The 14179-nt window shown below is 36.7% G+C and overlaps 2 protein-coding genes across 5 annotated transcripts in view; one reads left to right on the forward strand and one right to left on the reverse strand.

Annotated features, from left to right (window-relative positions):
- Nucleotides 1-10858, forward strand: part of myo1ea (myosin IEa) — a 55692-nt gene extending 44834 nt beyond the window's left edge. Inside the window, exons 20-29 of one of the 3 annotated variants that reach the window (XM_067441731.1) lie at nucleotides 2385-2499; nucleotides 3857-4026; nucleotides 4128-4273; nucleotides 6345-6491; nucleotides 7120-7277; nucleotides 7383-7472; nucleotides 7557-7770; nucleotides 7950-7982; nucleotides 9058-9227; nucleotides 9530-10858. In XM_067441731.1, coding sequence (XP_067297832.1) covers nucleotides 2385-2499; nucleotides 3857-4026; nucleotides 4128-4273; nucleotides 6345-6491; nucleotides 7120-7277; nucleotides 7383-7472; nucleotides 7557-7770; nucleotides 7950-7982; nucleotides 9058-9227; nucleotides 9530-9606 — 1320 coding nt within the window. In that variant the 3' untranslated portion in view covers nucleotides 9607-10858. The remainder of the gene's footprint in view (nucleotides 1-2384; nucleotides 2500-3856; nucleotides 4027-4127; nucleotides 4274-6344; nucleotides 6492-7119; nucleotides 7278-7382; nucleotides 7473-7556; nucleotides 7771-7949; nucleotides 7983-9057; nucleotides 9228-9529) is intronic. The other 2 variants (XM_067441740.1, XM_067441749.1) reach the window with 2 other exon arrangements.
- A 683-nt stretch (nucleotides 10859-11541) lies between these two features.
- Nucleotides 11542-13897, reverse strand: ccnb2 (cyclin B2). Of its 2 annotated transcripts, none has more exons than XM_067441769.1 (8): nucleotides 13738-13897; nucleotides 13485-13601; nucleotides 13150-13404; nucleotides 12908-13066; nucleotides 12487-12723; nucleotides 12231-12371; nucleotides 12033-12143; nucleotides 11542-11920 (listed from the first exon to the last, which is right to left on the reverse strand). In XM_067441769.1, the coding sequence occupies exons 1-8, from the start codon at nucleotides 13753-13755 to the stop codon at nucleotides 11810-11812; spliced, it is 1149 nt and encodes a 382-aa protein (XP_067297870.1). In that variant the 5' UTR covers nucleotides 13756-13897; the 3' UTR covers nucleotides 11542-11809. The 2 variants fall into 2 exon arrangements, with proteins under 2 accessions (XP_067297870.1, XP_067297862.1); XM_067441761.1 differs by having other exon boundaries at nucleotides 13150-13407.
- Nucleotides 13898-14179: the final 282 nt, after the last annotated feature.

The following is a 14179-nucleotide window of genomic DNA, read 5'->3' on the forward strand; positions in this document are numbered from 1 at the left end:
TCTGATGGCTCAGAAAGGCCTTCATTGACACCAATGTCATGTCCTCTCTCCATGTTATTGACCCCAACTTTTTAAACAGTGTAAATGCCACTTTTTTATATATATTTTATTATTATTGCAATGACGCTAATACATTTTTTAATGTTGCTTAAGTGTACATATACTTTTGGACTGCTCTACAATGTGTACTCTACAGAAAATGTTCACTGTTTAAAGATGAAACATCATATTAGTGACAAGACGCACCAGCGATACTTGACACAAGCCTTTCTATCAGCAGCATGTTGAACATTGTCTTTTGCTTTGATCAAGAGTTAACATTTGAGTTGTGCTGTAATGGCAGGAGAGAGGTGAAGTGCAAGAGTCAGCCTTTGTCTGGCAGACAACAGCTCAGCTCAGAGTGGGTTGATGAATAGTGGGCAGTCAGTAAGGAAGGAGGAGGGACACTGGGCCGGTCCCACGTCAGCACCATTAGGTCAACATTACTCTGGATCTGATACACAACTGCAGTGCTGTGGTAAAGCTGCTTCTGTTATGTCCAAGACAGCTTTGCTTTTTCCACAGCTTTTTTTTGGCTTGCTTATGAAAGCACTGCTTGTGGGTGTGCTGTGATCTCACTGTTGACATTTAGATGTACACACGTATACATAGAGACACAGTATAAGGCTCTGTGGCTCGGCATGAATGCACCAGATTATCCAGAGATGTGTTACTTTGGCATATAGGTGTTAAAACGTGGCCTTTTCTGTGTGTGTGTGTGTGTGTGTGTGTGTGTGTGTGTGGCTGTCTGTGTGTAATATTAAATATAGGAGGGCCTAGATTTTAACTGCACTGCCTCTTAAAACAAAACTCCTTCTGAGATAAGGTGCTGATACTGAGTAATTAGTTCATGACTACAGAAATGTCTTTAGTGAGAGTGTGTGTGTGTAGTAGTAGTCGCTCTGCCAAAATGAACTCTTTGATCCCACTGAGAGCTGATGAAGATGAGTCTGCAGTGTTGCGTGATGCATCCTATAGTCTGATTAATTTCACAAAAACTGTTAAGAAAAGTCATATTTTACAAATAATTAGAACAAAGACTATTTTCTGCACTATCATGTTTTGAAAAAAAAAATGCAATTTAAGTACATTTTAACACCTTGCCTCTAATGCAAAAATAATCTCATTCTCAATACTACAAAAAAAAAAAAACATTTATTTAAATTGTGAAATATACATTATCATTTAAATGTTCGGGTTGGTAAGACTTTTGAAATATTTTTGAACATTGTGGAAAACATATTGTGAAATGTGTACTGCATTAAAAGTTATTTATTTTCATATATTTACATTTTTATTTATAAAAACAATTCATTCCTGTATTGCTGAATTTGTTTAATTTTAGAATTTTTTTTCCCCCTCAACTTTTTCATTCTTCAGTCTACAGTCTGTAGAGTGTCTCATGATTCTAATTGGCATATTAGAATGGTTTCTAAAATATATATATTTAAACATTATTAAAATCAAATTTAAAAACAACTGTGCTGCTTAATGTAATCTTGGCTTAATAATAAAAAGCAACAACAACTAAATATCTTAAGATCTTTTGAACAGAATGGATGTGCAGGACAAGCTATTGTAAGTATTTCATTGCAAGTAAGAATGCACAATATATTTATGCATTTATTTTAATTTTTATTTGAACAAAACACAATATTCTGCCATTTATCAATTATTGGCAATAACATGAAAATAATTATCAATGGGAGGTTTGTGTCTGTTTGTTTGTTAGTGTGTGGCACAGAAGACAAAGGGATTCCATTGTGTGTTTGCTTATATCGCGTCCTGTGCCAGCTGTTTGTTTTGTGTGTGTGTGTGTGTGTGTGTGTGTGTGTGTGTGTGTGAGAGAGAGAGAGAGAGAGAGAGAGAGAGAGAGAGAGAGCGCCAGGCCTCTTTGATAATGTTAGGATCTGATGTTTAGTCTACAGTACAGCAGAACTCTGACAGTGTGTTCTGAGCTACAGGAAGCACAGTGGAGCTGCACTGTGCTCAGAGCATTACGGGATGACCACAGGACACTTTGGCACAGCTGCTTACTGAAAAAGAGAAATATGAAATAGAAAGAGAGAAGTTGCTGCTTGACAGACAGGACAGAATGAACCCACTATGTGTCATAATGGGCCATGTCTTTCCAGCACTGTTTAAATAGCTCCAAAGACGAGTGACCATTACTGTAATAGATGCAGTCTATTCACTATTGTTATTTGCACTATTAGATGTAAAGTCAGTAGTGGCATGGATTTAGCAAAAAAAAATGTACACTGATTCAGTCGGATAAATTGTGAGTTTGTAAGTATTTTTGATTTGATTGATGTAAACAACCTCCATAAAAATTCTATTTACAGCTTTTCCTGCTGGAAGAGACGAGAGATCGCAAATTCGACGGTTATGCCAGAACCATTCAGACGGCCTGGAGGAAATATTGTGCACGCAAGAAATACGTTCAAATGAGAGAGGAGGGTGAGTTTAACCTCATTCAAACTATTTGTCTAAAAGTTGAAGTGCTAGACATCACATATACAAGCACCTGCATACAAAGACGTTATTAGAAAAGGGAAATCAATGTTGTTTTACATGGTTTAATATGTCACTTAGGGTTTTCCCTTGTGTATCTTTGGAGTCTGACCTCAACTGCTGCTTTCTGCTGAATTATTGTTATTATGTTTAAAAGTAATAATACACACACAAAGACAAACAAACCTCACACCCTGTCTGAGTGTTCATGTTTAGGTGTTTCTTCAGCGATAGGCTCTTTTAGCCGAGTTTTAGTATAAAGATTCAGCCTCAGTTTATATTAGGTGTCATTAAATACTATGCACTTACATCAAAAAATAAGTACAATATTGTGTTCATATTGTATTGCAAAACACCTTTGCTGATATTGAGGTTGGATACAGGTAAAGTTAGGGACAGGTGTGGTGGTATGGGTAAGTTTAAGGGTAGTGTTAGTTGTAAGGGAAGTGTCAACAGTGTAATTATGAATGTAATAATTACATGCAACTCATTTTAAAACGTATGTACAATGCAAAAGCATGTATGTACAAAATAAGTGCATTGTATCAAATGATTAATTAAATTGTTAGTACATAGTAGTTAAGGCCACCTACTATAAAATTCTACTAAAACACTTTTTATACTCTTACTAGTAGTTTAGCTATTAACAAGCTATTGTTCGAGTTTTTAAAAGAAATCAATACTTTTATTCAGTAAGGATGCATTAAACTGCTCAAAAGTGGCAGAAAACTCTTTTATAATATTACAAAAGATTTCTATTTCAAATAAATGTTGTTCTTTCGAATTTTAAATTCAGCAAATTATCCGGATATAAGATGTTTCAAGGTTTCTGCAAAATATTAAGCTGCACAACTGTTTTCAACATCGGTAATAATAATACTTTTTTATTTTTCTTTATTTTAAAAAACATTTCTTGAGCACTAAATCAGCACATTAGAATCATTTCTGAAGGATCTTGTGACTCTGAAGACTGGAGTAATGATGCTCAAAATGTAGCTTTCCATCACAGGAATAAATGTCATTTTACAGTACAAAGTACGAAATAGTCATTATTTCACAATATTACTGTTTTTACTGTATTTTAATCAAGTAAATGCTGCATCGGTGCACATAAGATATTTCATCACGCAAGCTTGTTTGCAAATGATTCAGTACACGTATGGATCTTTACACATCACATCTCTCTTATTTAATCTCAAACATGCTCTTCACTGATGTCTCATCCTCTGTCCGTGGCGGGACATGGCGCAAAAAATAAAGCTCTTTGAGAATAACACTGATGATGTATTCTATCTTCTTCCAGCCTCTGATCTGCTGCTGAACAGGAAGGAGAGAAGAAGACACAGCTTGAACAGGAACTTTGTGGGTGATTACCTGGGTATGGATGACCGGCCTGAGCTCCGGCAGTTCGTGGGCAAGAGGGAGAAGATTGATTTCGCAGACAAAGTCAACAAATTCGACAGGCGGTTTAAGGTAAGCATACCAAAATTAGCGCACAGATGTGCCCGAGTGACTATTATTAGCACATGACATGTAGCATTTATATGTATGTATGGGTGTTTTTATCTGTTCAGAGCATCAAGAGAGACCTGATCCTTACCCCTAAATCTGTCTACCTGATTGGAAGAGAAAAGGTGAAGCAGGGGCCAGAGAAAGGGCTTGTGAAAGAGGTCCTAAAACGCAAAATTGACGTAGAGAAGATTTTGGCTGTTTCATTCAGGTACGCCAAACAATAAGTCAGTCGGTTAGAATTAAGTTAATTTGTCACCTATTTTTAATTTAGTGTTAGTCTTGTGCTAAATGCCCTTGTTAGTTTTAGTCATATTTAGTCATTTACATAATTATCTTTTTTAGTTAGTCAAGTTTTAGTGGACTAAAAGTCTCGTCATTTTAGTCTAGTTTTTGTCAAAAGAAAACTCAATATTTCTTAGTCAAGTTTTAGTTAAAACAATTTAGTCTTTTTTTACATCAATTATTTCTGAGATTATTTCTAATACCATTTCAGTCAAATAGTGTTTCAAACATCTAAAATATTGGTTAAATGTCATAATTACCAGACAAAACACACTTGATGAATGCTTTTTGTTGAATGCAAAATGCAACTTTGTTAAATTTATCGATTTCAATCAGTATCAATTCATATATATTTATAGCCTACTGTACATTATAAGGGAAAATAAGTTTGCCTTTTTAAGCACTCTTTTAAACTTTTCTTTAAATTATATTTATTTGCATTCATTAAAATTCACTTGTGTGTGCTTATATAAGTATATTTCATTAGATAAGTATATATACTTAAATTTCACATTTAAGGAAATCTAGTCTAGATGCATATTTATTTATTAAAGAGCCATACAGCCACAAAATGGGTAAACCATGGGATTACAAATGAATTATTATATTTTCAGCCACAAAATTACTCTAAATTTGCCTCTTTGCATTGGAATTCTCTATTTTAAACTTAATCACTACAATTATAGTAATATAAATAATAAATATTTTAGAAAAGAAAAAGACAAATATTTGAAGTGCTCATTAATGGACCATAATTATTGCACAAATAGTTTTTACTACCAAAACATCTCAAAATGTTCATTACGGATCTGTTTACCTGTATAGTGAAGTTGTTGTCCATTTTGTCTTGTCTCGTCTGACAAAATTAACACTAGTTCAATTCATGTAATGGCAAGCTACAACAAACCGTAGCGCATTTTTAATCAGTTGAAGAGAAACTTTAAAAAAACATTTTTTGTTTTGTTTGTTGGTTTAACTTAAAAAGTAAGTAACCTGGTTGCCTTAAAATTTTGAGTTTATTGAAATTAAAAATTTGAGTTGTTACAATGAAGGAAATTTGTTTAATAAATAGAAACTCAAAATATTATTGTATCTGAACCACATAAAAAAATTGATAAATCATGAAAATAGCACTTTAGCATGTTCCACTGCATCATCAGAAATAAAACACACACAATTACCCAATATGCTTACAAAATCTTTTAATAATATTTTAATAAAGGTTGTCGAATCTCAAAAAATGCTCATTGTATTAACTCAAAATTTTAATTTCAATGAACTCAAAACTTTAAGGCAACCAGGTAACTTATTTTCTAAAAAAATGTATACAGTGAAGGAGCCAAAAGAGCTGCAGCTTCCCTCCCATGTGTAAAACAGAGCCTGTATTTTTGAGCCCTGTATGCAGTCCCATAATGCCTTGGATAATAACCATCTGCAGAATTATAGGCGTAGAAACATCAAAGGTCCAGTCTAGATGTTAGAGCCTTCGTCTGCCCTGTGTTACTTAACACATGTTGAATCGAGAGGGTCTGTGATATACAAAGCTTTAGTCTTTTAAAAAACATTTATAGTTCCTTGGAAATGATCAAACATCCAGACCTTTGTCAAAGAAACCTAAAGATCTTACAAATAAGGACCAAAGAAGTAGTACCAGCACCCCACAACCTTGCATACTTTTGTTTTGGGAGTGGGGGGTTGTCAATAATGTGAACCAGGTGTTGCTGGGAAGGGAGAGTATACCTTGTAAAAAACTCATTAGAAAAGACTTAAGTTTATTGGGTGAAGCAGGGTACCTCTGCATGTGTCCCAGACACGGAAACTACAACAGCCCCGGTATCACTTGCGTTTTTTGACCCGACAACCTGTGTGTCTTTGGAAACCCCGAAAAGTGCCCTAACACGTGTTACCTGAACTGAAAGGCTGTGCTCATGTTAAACAATCAAACAAATGTGGATATTTCAGGTCTTGAAAAGACATCTGTCTCTCCTGTCTCTCAGCCCAATGCAGGATGACTTCATGATCCTGCACGAGGAGGAATATGACAGCCTGCTGGAGTGTGTATTCAAGACTGAGTTCATCAGTTTACTGGCACGCAGATACGAAGAGAGAACGCAAAAAAAACTACCTCTCAAATTTAGCACCACGTAGGTTGAAATATGTTTGGCATGGCGAAACAAAGGCATGACTTTTTAATGAATACAAATTATTAATTAAAATGTCTGTTGTTTTTATAATTTAATTTAATTTATTTGATACATTTTTATTAATATATACACTACTGTTCAAAAGTTTGGGGTCAGTAAGATATGTTTTTATGGTTCTGGAAGAAGTCTCTTACACTCAACAAATTATTTGATCTAAGTATACAGTTAAAATATACATTTTAAAATGTAATTTATTCCTGTGATGTCAAAGCTGATTTTATTTATCAGCCATTACTATGAATACAAAAATAACAGCATTTAATTTAAAACAATTATTTTTTTAAATGATAAATCCACTTTTGTCTTTTTTGACACTTTTTGTCACATTTGATCAATTTAATTGATCCTTGCTGAACAAAAATTAAAAAAATATATTTCAAAATATCTTACTGAATGGTAGTGTAACTTTTTTTTTAAACCTAACAAATTTACTTTTGTGCAATTATTTAATATTTTGTTTCACTTCCTTTATATTTTATATTTTCATTTTTTAGTTTTAATGCATGCAATGATATTCAAGCTTTTGCGGCCACTGTATGTTAACAAATGATTGTGATTGGACCTGTAGGCTGGAAATGAAACTGAAGAAAGATGGATGGGGACCCTGGAATGCTGGAGGATCCAGACAGGTGCAGTTCATCCAAGGTCAGGGGGACGTAGCTGTGCTGCGACCCTCAAACAAAATGCTGCAGGTCAGCATTGGACCGGGTTTGTCCAAAAACTCACGTGAGTGATGACTCGTGCTGTGTTTTTATAATGTAATATTGTTTAATTGAAGGTTATTTCTTATCCATGCAAGATCTTATAGACCCAAATTCAACCCTTATTCAGGTCCTACTAAGAAGGGCTTCACTCAGAGCCGCCCCAACACGTCCAGGTCGCATCACCACACCCCGACGCGAGTCGCACCTGGCCCTCCAGGTACATTATCCCATTCAACAAGTACTATTATGAACTATCATAATCTTCCATTTGTTTTAATCAGTAAGCATGTGTGTTTCCCAGCTGTTGCTCACCAAAATGGAGGGCTGAAGAATGCAAATCATATTGCCAATCAGAGGAACTCGCAACATCACAGCAATCGGGGGCCGACATCAGGAAACAATGGCCGTCCGTTCCTGCCTACTAATGTCAGTCAGCTCAAGGAGAGAGGCAGCAGACAGGCACCCCAGCAACCCAACATGGATTTCCTCAAAGTACCAGACCAAGGGGCTGCAGGGTGAGAGGACACAGCACACATTTCAAAGGATATAGCTAACAACAATCTCATTATTGAAGCTGGTTAACATTTGTTTTATTGCTAGATACATAGCTGAAGCTCATCTACCAGACATTATCCATGCAAACAAAATAGCGAGCTGTGTTTGAATGTAACATGCATGTATCTCTTTACCGTAGCAGAAATCATCAACCATCTGGCAATGGAGGAATGTGAGTCTGAGCATGTGTGTAGTTTCTGTTAGGTGGCAGTGGTTGTGGTTCATTTTAATAGTGATAGATCAACACCAGAGATGCCCAACTTCAAATCCATCCTTGCATCCTCTCTCGGTCTTGTTTTGGAATTCCAGTTCCTTACAATAAAGTATCACATTTTATAGATTAAAGTTTCATTTACAATACTGTTCAAAAGTTTGGAGTTGGTAAGACTTCGATTAGAAGTCACTTGTGTTCACCAAGGCTGCATTTATTTGATCAAAAAAGACAAAAAAAGACAAAAAAGCAAATAGTAATATTGTGAAATATTACTACACTTTTCTGCTTTAATATGTTTTAAAATGTAATGGCATTGCTGAAGCAGCCATTACTCCAGTCCTCAGTGTCACATGATCTATCAAAGCTGAAAACAGTGACATTTCTTAGTGGAAACCCTGAGAAAAGAACAGCATTTTTTTGTAACAATGTAAGAGACTTTACTGTAACTTTTCATTAATTAAATGCATTCTTGCTAAATAAAAGCATTAATTTTGTTCAAATAAAACCCAAACATTTGAACAATAGTGTGTTGCCAAATGGAGATTACATTGTGCATACTAATAGCTAGTTATATGAGAGAGTTTTTTTTTCTCTTTAACTTCAGCAAGGTTAAGGATTTTGGATTGGGCATTTTCTAACATTTTCTCTGTTGTAGTCATGATGATGGTCAACTCAGACACATCATGAAGGCTGAAGGCCTAACAAATGGCCCTTTGTTGCAACAGCTGAAAAAAATAATATTCTGAGAGGTGGAGGATCAACTGAATGAAGTCTATTTTGGAAATGTAGACTAGTTCAGACTGACAGTGCCACTATGGATAAATGGGACTCTGTCGCCACCTAGTTGGGAACACATGAACTAACAACACAAAATCAGACAACTAACCCTCTCACAGCAGCTAAATGGTGCTTCAAGACCCTAGTTGACTTCACACTTACCTTCACTTGTAGAAGCATGTTTCCATGGTTGCTGCAATGCTAGAAACGTCAAGTGCAATTACCTGAGTTCATGTCCTCTATGCTTTTCTCCAAGGGCCCACAGGCAGTCCACAAACAGGCCTGCTCCAGGAGGTGGTCGGCCCAAACCGGCCCCTAAGCCGAAGCCCCAGGTGCCTCAATGTAAAGCCCTATATGCATACGACGCCCAAGACACCGATGAGCTCAGTTTCAATGCAGATGACATCATTGACATCATTAAAGAAGGTGAGAGCGTACAAAATGCTTATTTTGTGTAATATAAATATGTTTATTTATGTTTTTTTATATATAATTAAAGCTAGAAAATGGCAGTTACAAATATTATTTTCTTAATCTTATGTTATTATAACATTTTTATACTCTTAATGTGAATCCAGTCCCTGTTTGTAAAGTTTAAATGAATATTGCTGGCATTTTACATGTATCTGAATCTTTTTTAGAGTTACATTGTGGGTCTTGTTTTTTTGTTTTTGTTTTTTGGGCAGAACGCAGTCATTTTGATATTTATGCATTATTTGTTTGTCTAGATGCCTCTGGATGGTGGACAGGGAGACTGAGAGGTAAACAAGGCCTTTTCCCAAACAACTATGTGACTAAGATCTAACCTCTTCTGCTGTAAATGAAGCGACCAGACTTGAACATCAGCAGACTTGTTAGACCAAGGACAAGGACAAGGAAAGGAGGAGAAATGGAGATAATGAAGGAAGGAGCGAGGAGGTGTGCTATGGCTGTGGCTGAGCTCCTCATAAGCTTTGCATTGTGTTGCCACGGACTCTTGAGGCCATGCGGGGGACGCCGACCGGACATGAAAGTTTCTCTCCAGGGCACTGAATACTGAGCTGTCCCTGTGAGCACTGATCAAACTTATTTATTGTATTTATATAACAGCATTCTACAGTTTATTTCTGATGTGGTTTGTTCATCTGTCATTGATATTTAAGGTGATCTTAACTCACTTAGAGATGAAGTAGCCATTTTATGTGGGAACAGGCTTTTTTATTTTGCTTTTAAAAAGGATAGATTTTATATGTAAATGAAGGTGCTTGCTTTAGAGACACCTGCTGTTTGTAATTTTTTTTTCTAATCTCTTGGAATCATGTCCAAATCAATGGTTTTTAGTGGGAAATGTTTTGCTGCTAAGGAACGTTTTACCATGTTATTGCCTTTCATATTGTAGTGTGAGAACCCCAAATGTATAAACTGCACTATAGCTCTTGAAAACCATGGATTGTACTAGGCTTTTGATTTTAAGTTCATAATCGCATAACAATGCTGAATGTATCATTGTGCAAAAGATTCCAACAGTTTACTTTTTAACTGCAGTGGTATTTCCATGCATTATTTTGAAAACCTACACTCACCACGTTACTGTAGATGCAAAGCACTTTATGAGTACAATATCATACAAATGAACTGGTCAAGTCATGCACACCAACATTTGCCAAGGTGCTAATTAGTGAAGAGATGAATCTACCAAAATCATCTTAAAGGGATACTTTGCCCCAAAATGAAAATTGTTTACTCACCTTCAAGTTGTTTCAAACTTGTATGAATTTATTTCTTCTGCTGAACACACATACACAATATATTTTGAAGAACATCAGTAACCAAATGGGCCCTATATTGACTTCCAAAGTATTTTTTTTCTCTCCATACTATGCAAGTCAACTTTCTCAAGATAAATTCTTAGATGTTCCCAAGATCACCTTCCATTTTTTTTTTTTTTTTTAAGAATAAAGTGATGGATATTGGTGGTTGATTGTATAATATCCTACTGATGCGGTTGCCTGTATAATACAACAAAGTCTCAATTTTGCATTGGTAAATCTTTTTACATTAAATACATTCAAAGTGAATTGGTTCTGACAAATCATTAGACATGTTACTTCCATCTGGAACTTTATTTGGGGATCACCCATCAAAATAAGCATCTTAATTTTCAGCACTTGTAGGATATCCTAACTTTACAGTGACAGAAAAATCCTTTAAAAGGATGTTATATTTAACAAAAATAAATTGGGGATACAAAATATACATAACTAATGAAATGGCAGTAAAGAATTGGAAATGTTTCATGAGTATCACAAAGTTGACTATCGTTGCCATTTTACGTCTCGAGATACAATTTTAGATACATTTAGCTATGAAATGTGTAATTATTGGTTTAATAAATGCCAACTTGACCAAAGACAATAGGTTGCAATTACTAATGCTACATAAACCACATATTTGTGTAAGAAAGCTGCAGCCAAACATTTACTAACAAAGGAGCTGAACTTTTGTACTAACATTAATGTAATGACATAATCCAAGTGTTAGAGCAACACATTACCTTAAAATGCACAAACTGTGAAGTAATAGTCACAAATGAGGCCTTAAACTCAATTTCAGGAAGTAATGTTTGAGGTTACCCAAGAAGCACATGTGTAATATTTCTGCCTGTAGAATCAGTTGTGTTGAGGCAAAATGGTCAACTTTAAGATTAACCTTTACCCTAACAATCCTAACTCATGTCAGCATTAACACACAAGGCAGAAAGTGGCATTAAATCTTTGGATTTTAATGATTTCAGCTCAATTTGCCCACTAAGAGGTAAAAGCAAATACAGCTCCAGCAAGTTCATAATAAACAGTAAAACCCTAGGCTTAAAATGTAAGGTTTAAAAAAGGAAAAGAAAAATTTATTTATACAGACAGTCCAAAAGTATGTACATTGGTTTAAAAAGCAGCAGACCATCTCTCAAAATGGCTGACACAAAATAAAGTGCAAGTGTTAGCGTCATTCCCACAAGTAAAAAAAAACTATCCTCAGGAGCTGGACAGCAGAGGAGCAGCCAGATCCTTCACAAGTGATGACTTCAACTGGGGAAGGAGGCTGATCTTCATGAGCCTACTGCTAGAGTATTTCTTTTTCACAGTCTGTAAGAGATTGACAATGTCAGCCTAGCATTCAGTACGACCAAACCCATGCTCGTTCGTTTTTGCAAGTTGCTTTGAAAAAGTAAATCTGTAAAGAGGCAGAAGAACTCACCACATGCTTTGAGAGCCCATCATTGACTGAAACCACATTTTTGGCAATATGCTGCATGATGGGCTTCAGGTGGGCCTCATCATAGGTGGAGTAGTGTTGTTGGGTTGGAGACTGCAGCAGGGGAAAAACAAATACAAATAAGTCAAAGAGGGAGCAGGGGTGTATGGCAGAAGGAAATTTTTTAAAAATAAAAAGTACCCATTTGTGGCCATCAAGCACAAGTTGAGAGAGGCACAGAGCAGCAGCAGCAGTCTCAGAAGGGTTATAGTGGACCATGTCGTAGTCAAGTAGTGTCAATTCAAGGAAATATTTTGCTAGTGTATGCTTCTCAGCATCAGCCTAGAAAGTGGTTTAAAAAAAAAAAAAAAAAAAAAAAAAAAAAAGACTTAACATTTGAAGCTTTCTAAAAATAAAAGACACCAGCTAAACAAGTGATCATAAAACCTGTACTTACATTGCCAGCCTTTGAGGCCCGTCGCAAAAAGTGCAGGGGCAGAGGACGTCCAAGCTCAAAGTTCAGCTCGCTGAGAATCAGCATCTCCATCTCTCTGATCTGGGCTTTCGTGAAGGCATCATCAGCAATGTAGGCAAAGTCCCCAACCAACGGCACATACATTTCCTCATATTTACAAGCAATCAGCATTGCAGTAACCCCCACTAGCTGGAGCTTCTTACGGGTCACAGGCTGAACCTGAAAAAGAAAAGGAGTTAACATGGGGTGGGTCCATTCTTTCAGTTCTGTAGCTTTCAGAATATATAACTAAAATGGTTAAAATCCACGTTGTAATCACCCAGAAAGTATCCAGTAATATAGCATAGGAACCCAGGTAATGCGAGAAAGGAGAGATGGATACATTATATAAAGTAACCCTCACCTGAAGAAAACGATCAAGAATGGCTACAGTCATATACAAGGTTTCCTGCAGAAGCTGAAACCTCGAGTGCACCTGGATCAGCCAGTCAACCAGGAGAGCACGCATTCGTCCATTGATATCATAACCACGCATATAACGGGGACGAACCGACTGCTGACCCTGCAACAAGAGCACAGAAGCTGTAGAAGGCACAGAAGGTGAACCACAACATTTGCAAATAGACAGCCTGCAAGTAACGTTACCTCAAGGCTTTGCAGATACACATAGATGTCCTTTACATATTCAGGACACAGCTGCGGCATGTCAGCATCCCCCTCATCGATGTCTTCGACTGGGAAGAGCGTGTTGGAAAAGGCTTGACACAGTTCCTCTTCCTTCATGCTCACGTCAGCTTGAGCAGGGGGTAATGCTGGGGCAGGCTGAGGAACGTCATGCTGTACCTGGGCACGTTTAGGTTGCACAACAGCTGGCTGAACAGTCGGTTTAACAGACTGAACCTTCTGAAAAGAAAACAAAGAGGAATGCGTGTCGTTGCTCAAATGTACGTGTTGGACGGTGGTATATAAAAGACGCTCACCTTGGTCTGAACTGGCTTGTTGGGAAAGTTGGAAAGTTCGCCAAAGACGGCCCTCCTCGCTGCACCGTTTACAGGACCGCCTTTGCCACCGATAAAAATAGGGTTGTTCGCATTGCGCTGTATGAGAAAAAGTAATAAGAACTAAAATAAAGCGATTCAATGCATCTTAGCAAGCTAAGCTAACCGCTGCTTTAATGCTAGCAAGCCTTCTATCAGATAAACACAAACGCATATTTCTGAATCAAATACTCACCAAAGCGTGCATTTCCATGACGAATACGCTTTTCGAGAGGTCTTGCTTAAATAAAACGTAAAAAATATTAAAACCCGGCCGTTTAGATTCGCTTAGTGTAAGCTACCTTATCCAACAACTCAACTCAAAACAAACCGTACAGTACAAAGGCCTTCTGGTGATTCAAATACCGCTCCGTGCTGTCTGATTGGCCACTGCCTCATGGAATACTCGACATCGATTGGTCGAAAAGGGAAGGGACGCTTCTCAATCATCCTTCATATCAGCTTTCACATGTAAGCGCTGTAAAACACGACGACATTGAAATTAGCTAATTTAAACTCATCGTTTGACTGATTCCTTAGTATTAGGTAGTTGAGTGGTTATGTAGTTATTTTGGTGTTGATAATAGTGTTGATAATGGTGTCTGCTGGTCAAAGACCTTTCATTTTTTAAAGAATGG

Source organism: Pseudorasbora parva, chromosome 1 (genome assembly GCF_024679245.1).
Source record: "Pseudorasbora parva isolate DD20220531a chromosome 1, ASM2467924v1, whole genome shotgun sequence".
NCBI lineage: Eukaryota > Metazoa > Chordata > Actinopteri > Cypriniformes > Gobionidae > Pseudorasbora > Pseudorasbora parva.

Bases quoted from the DNA above. Each gene is read 5' to 3' on its own strand.
- ccnb2 (XM_067441761.1), bottom strand. The intron at 13,067-13,149 runs GTAACGTTACTT...CTCTTGTTGCAG, and splicing joins TGTATCTGCAAAGCCTTGAG to GGTCAGCAGTCGGTTCGTCC. The intron at 11,921-12,032 runs GTGAGTTCTTCT...AATCTCTTACAG, and splicing joins ATGGGCTCTCAAAGCATGTG to ACTGTGAAAAAGAAATACTC.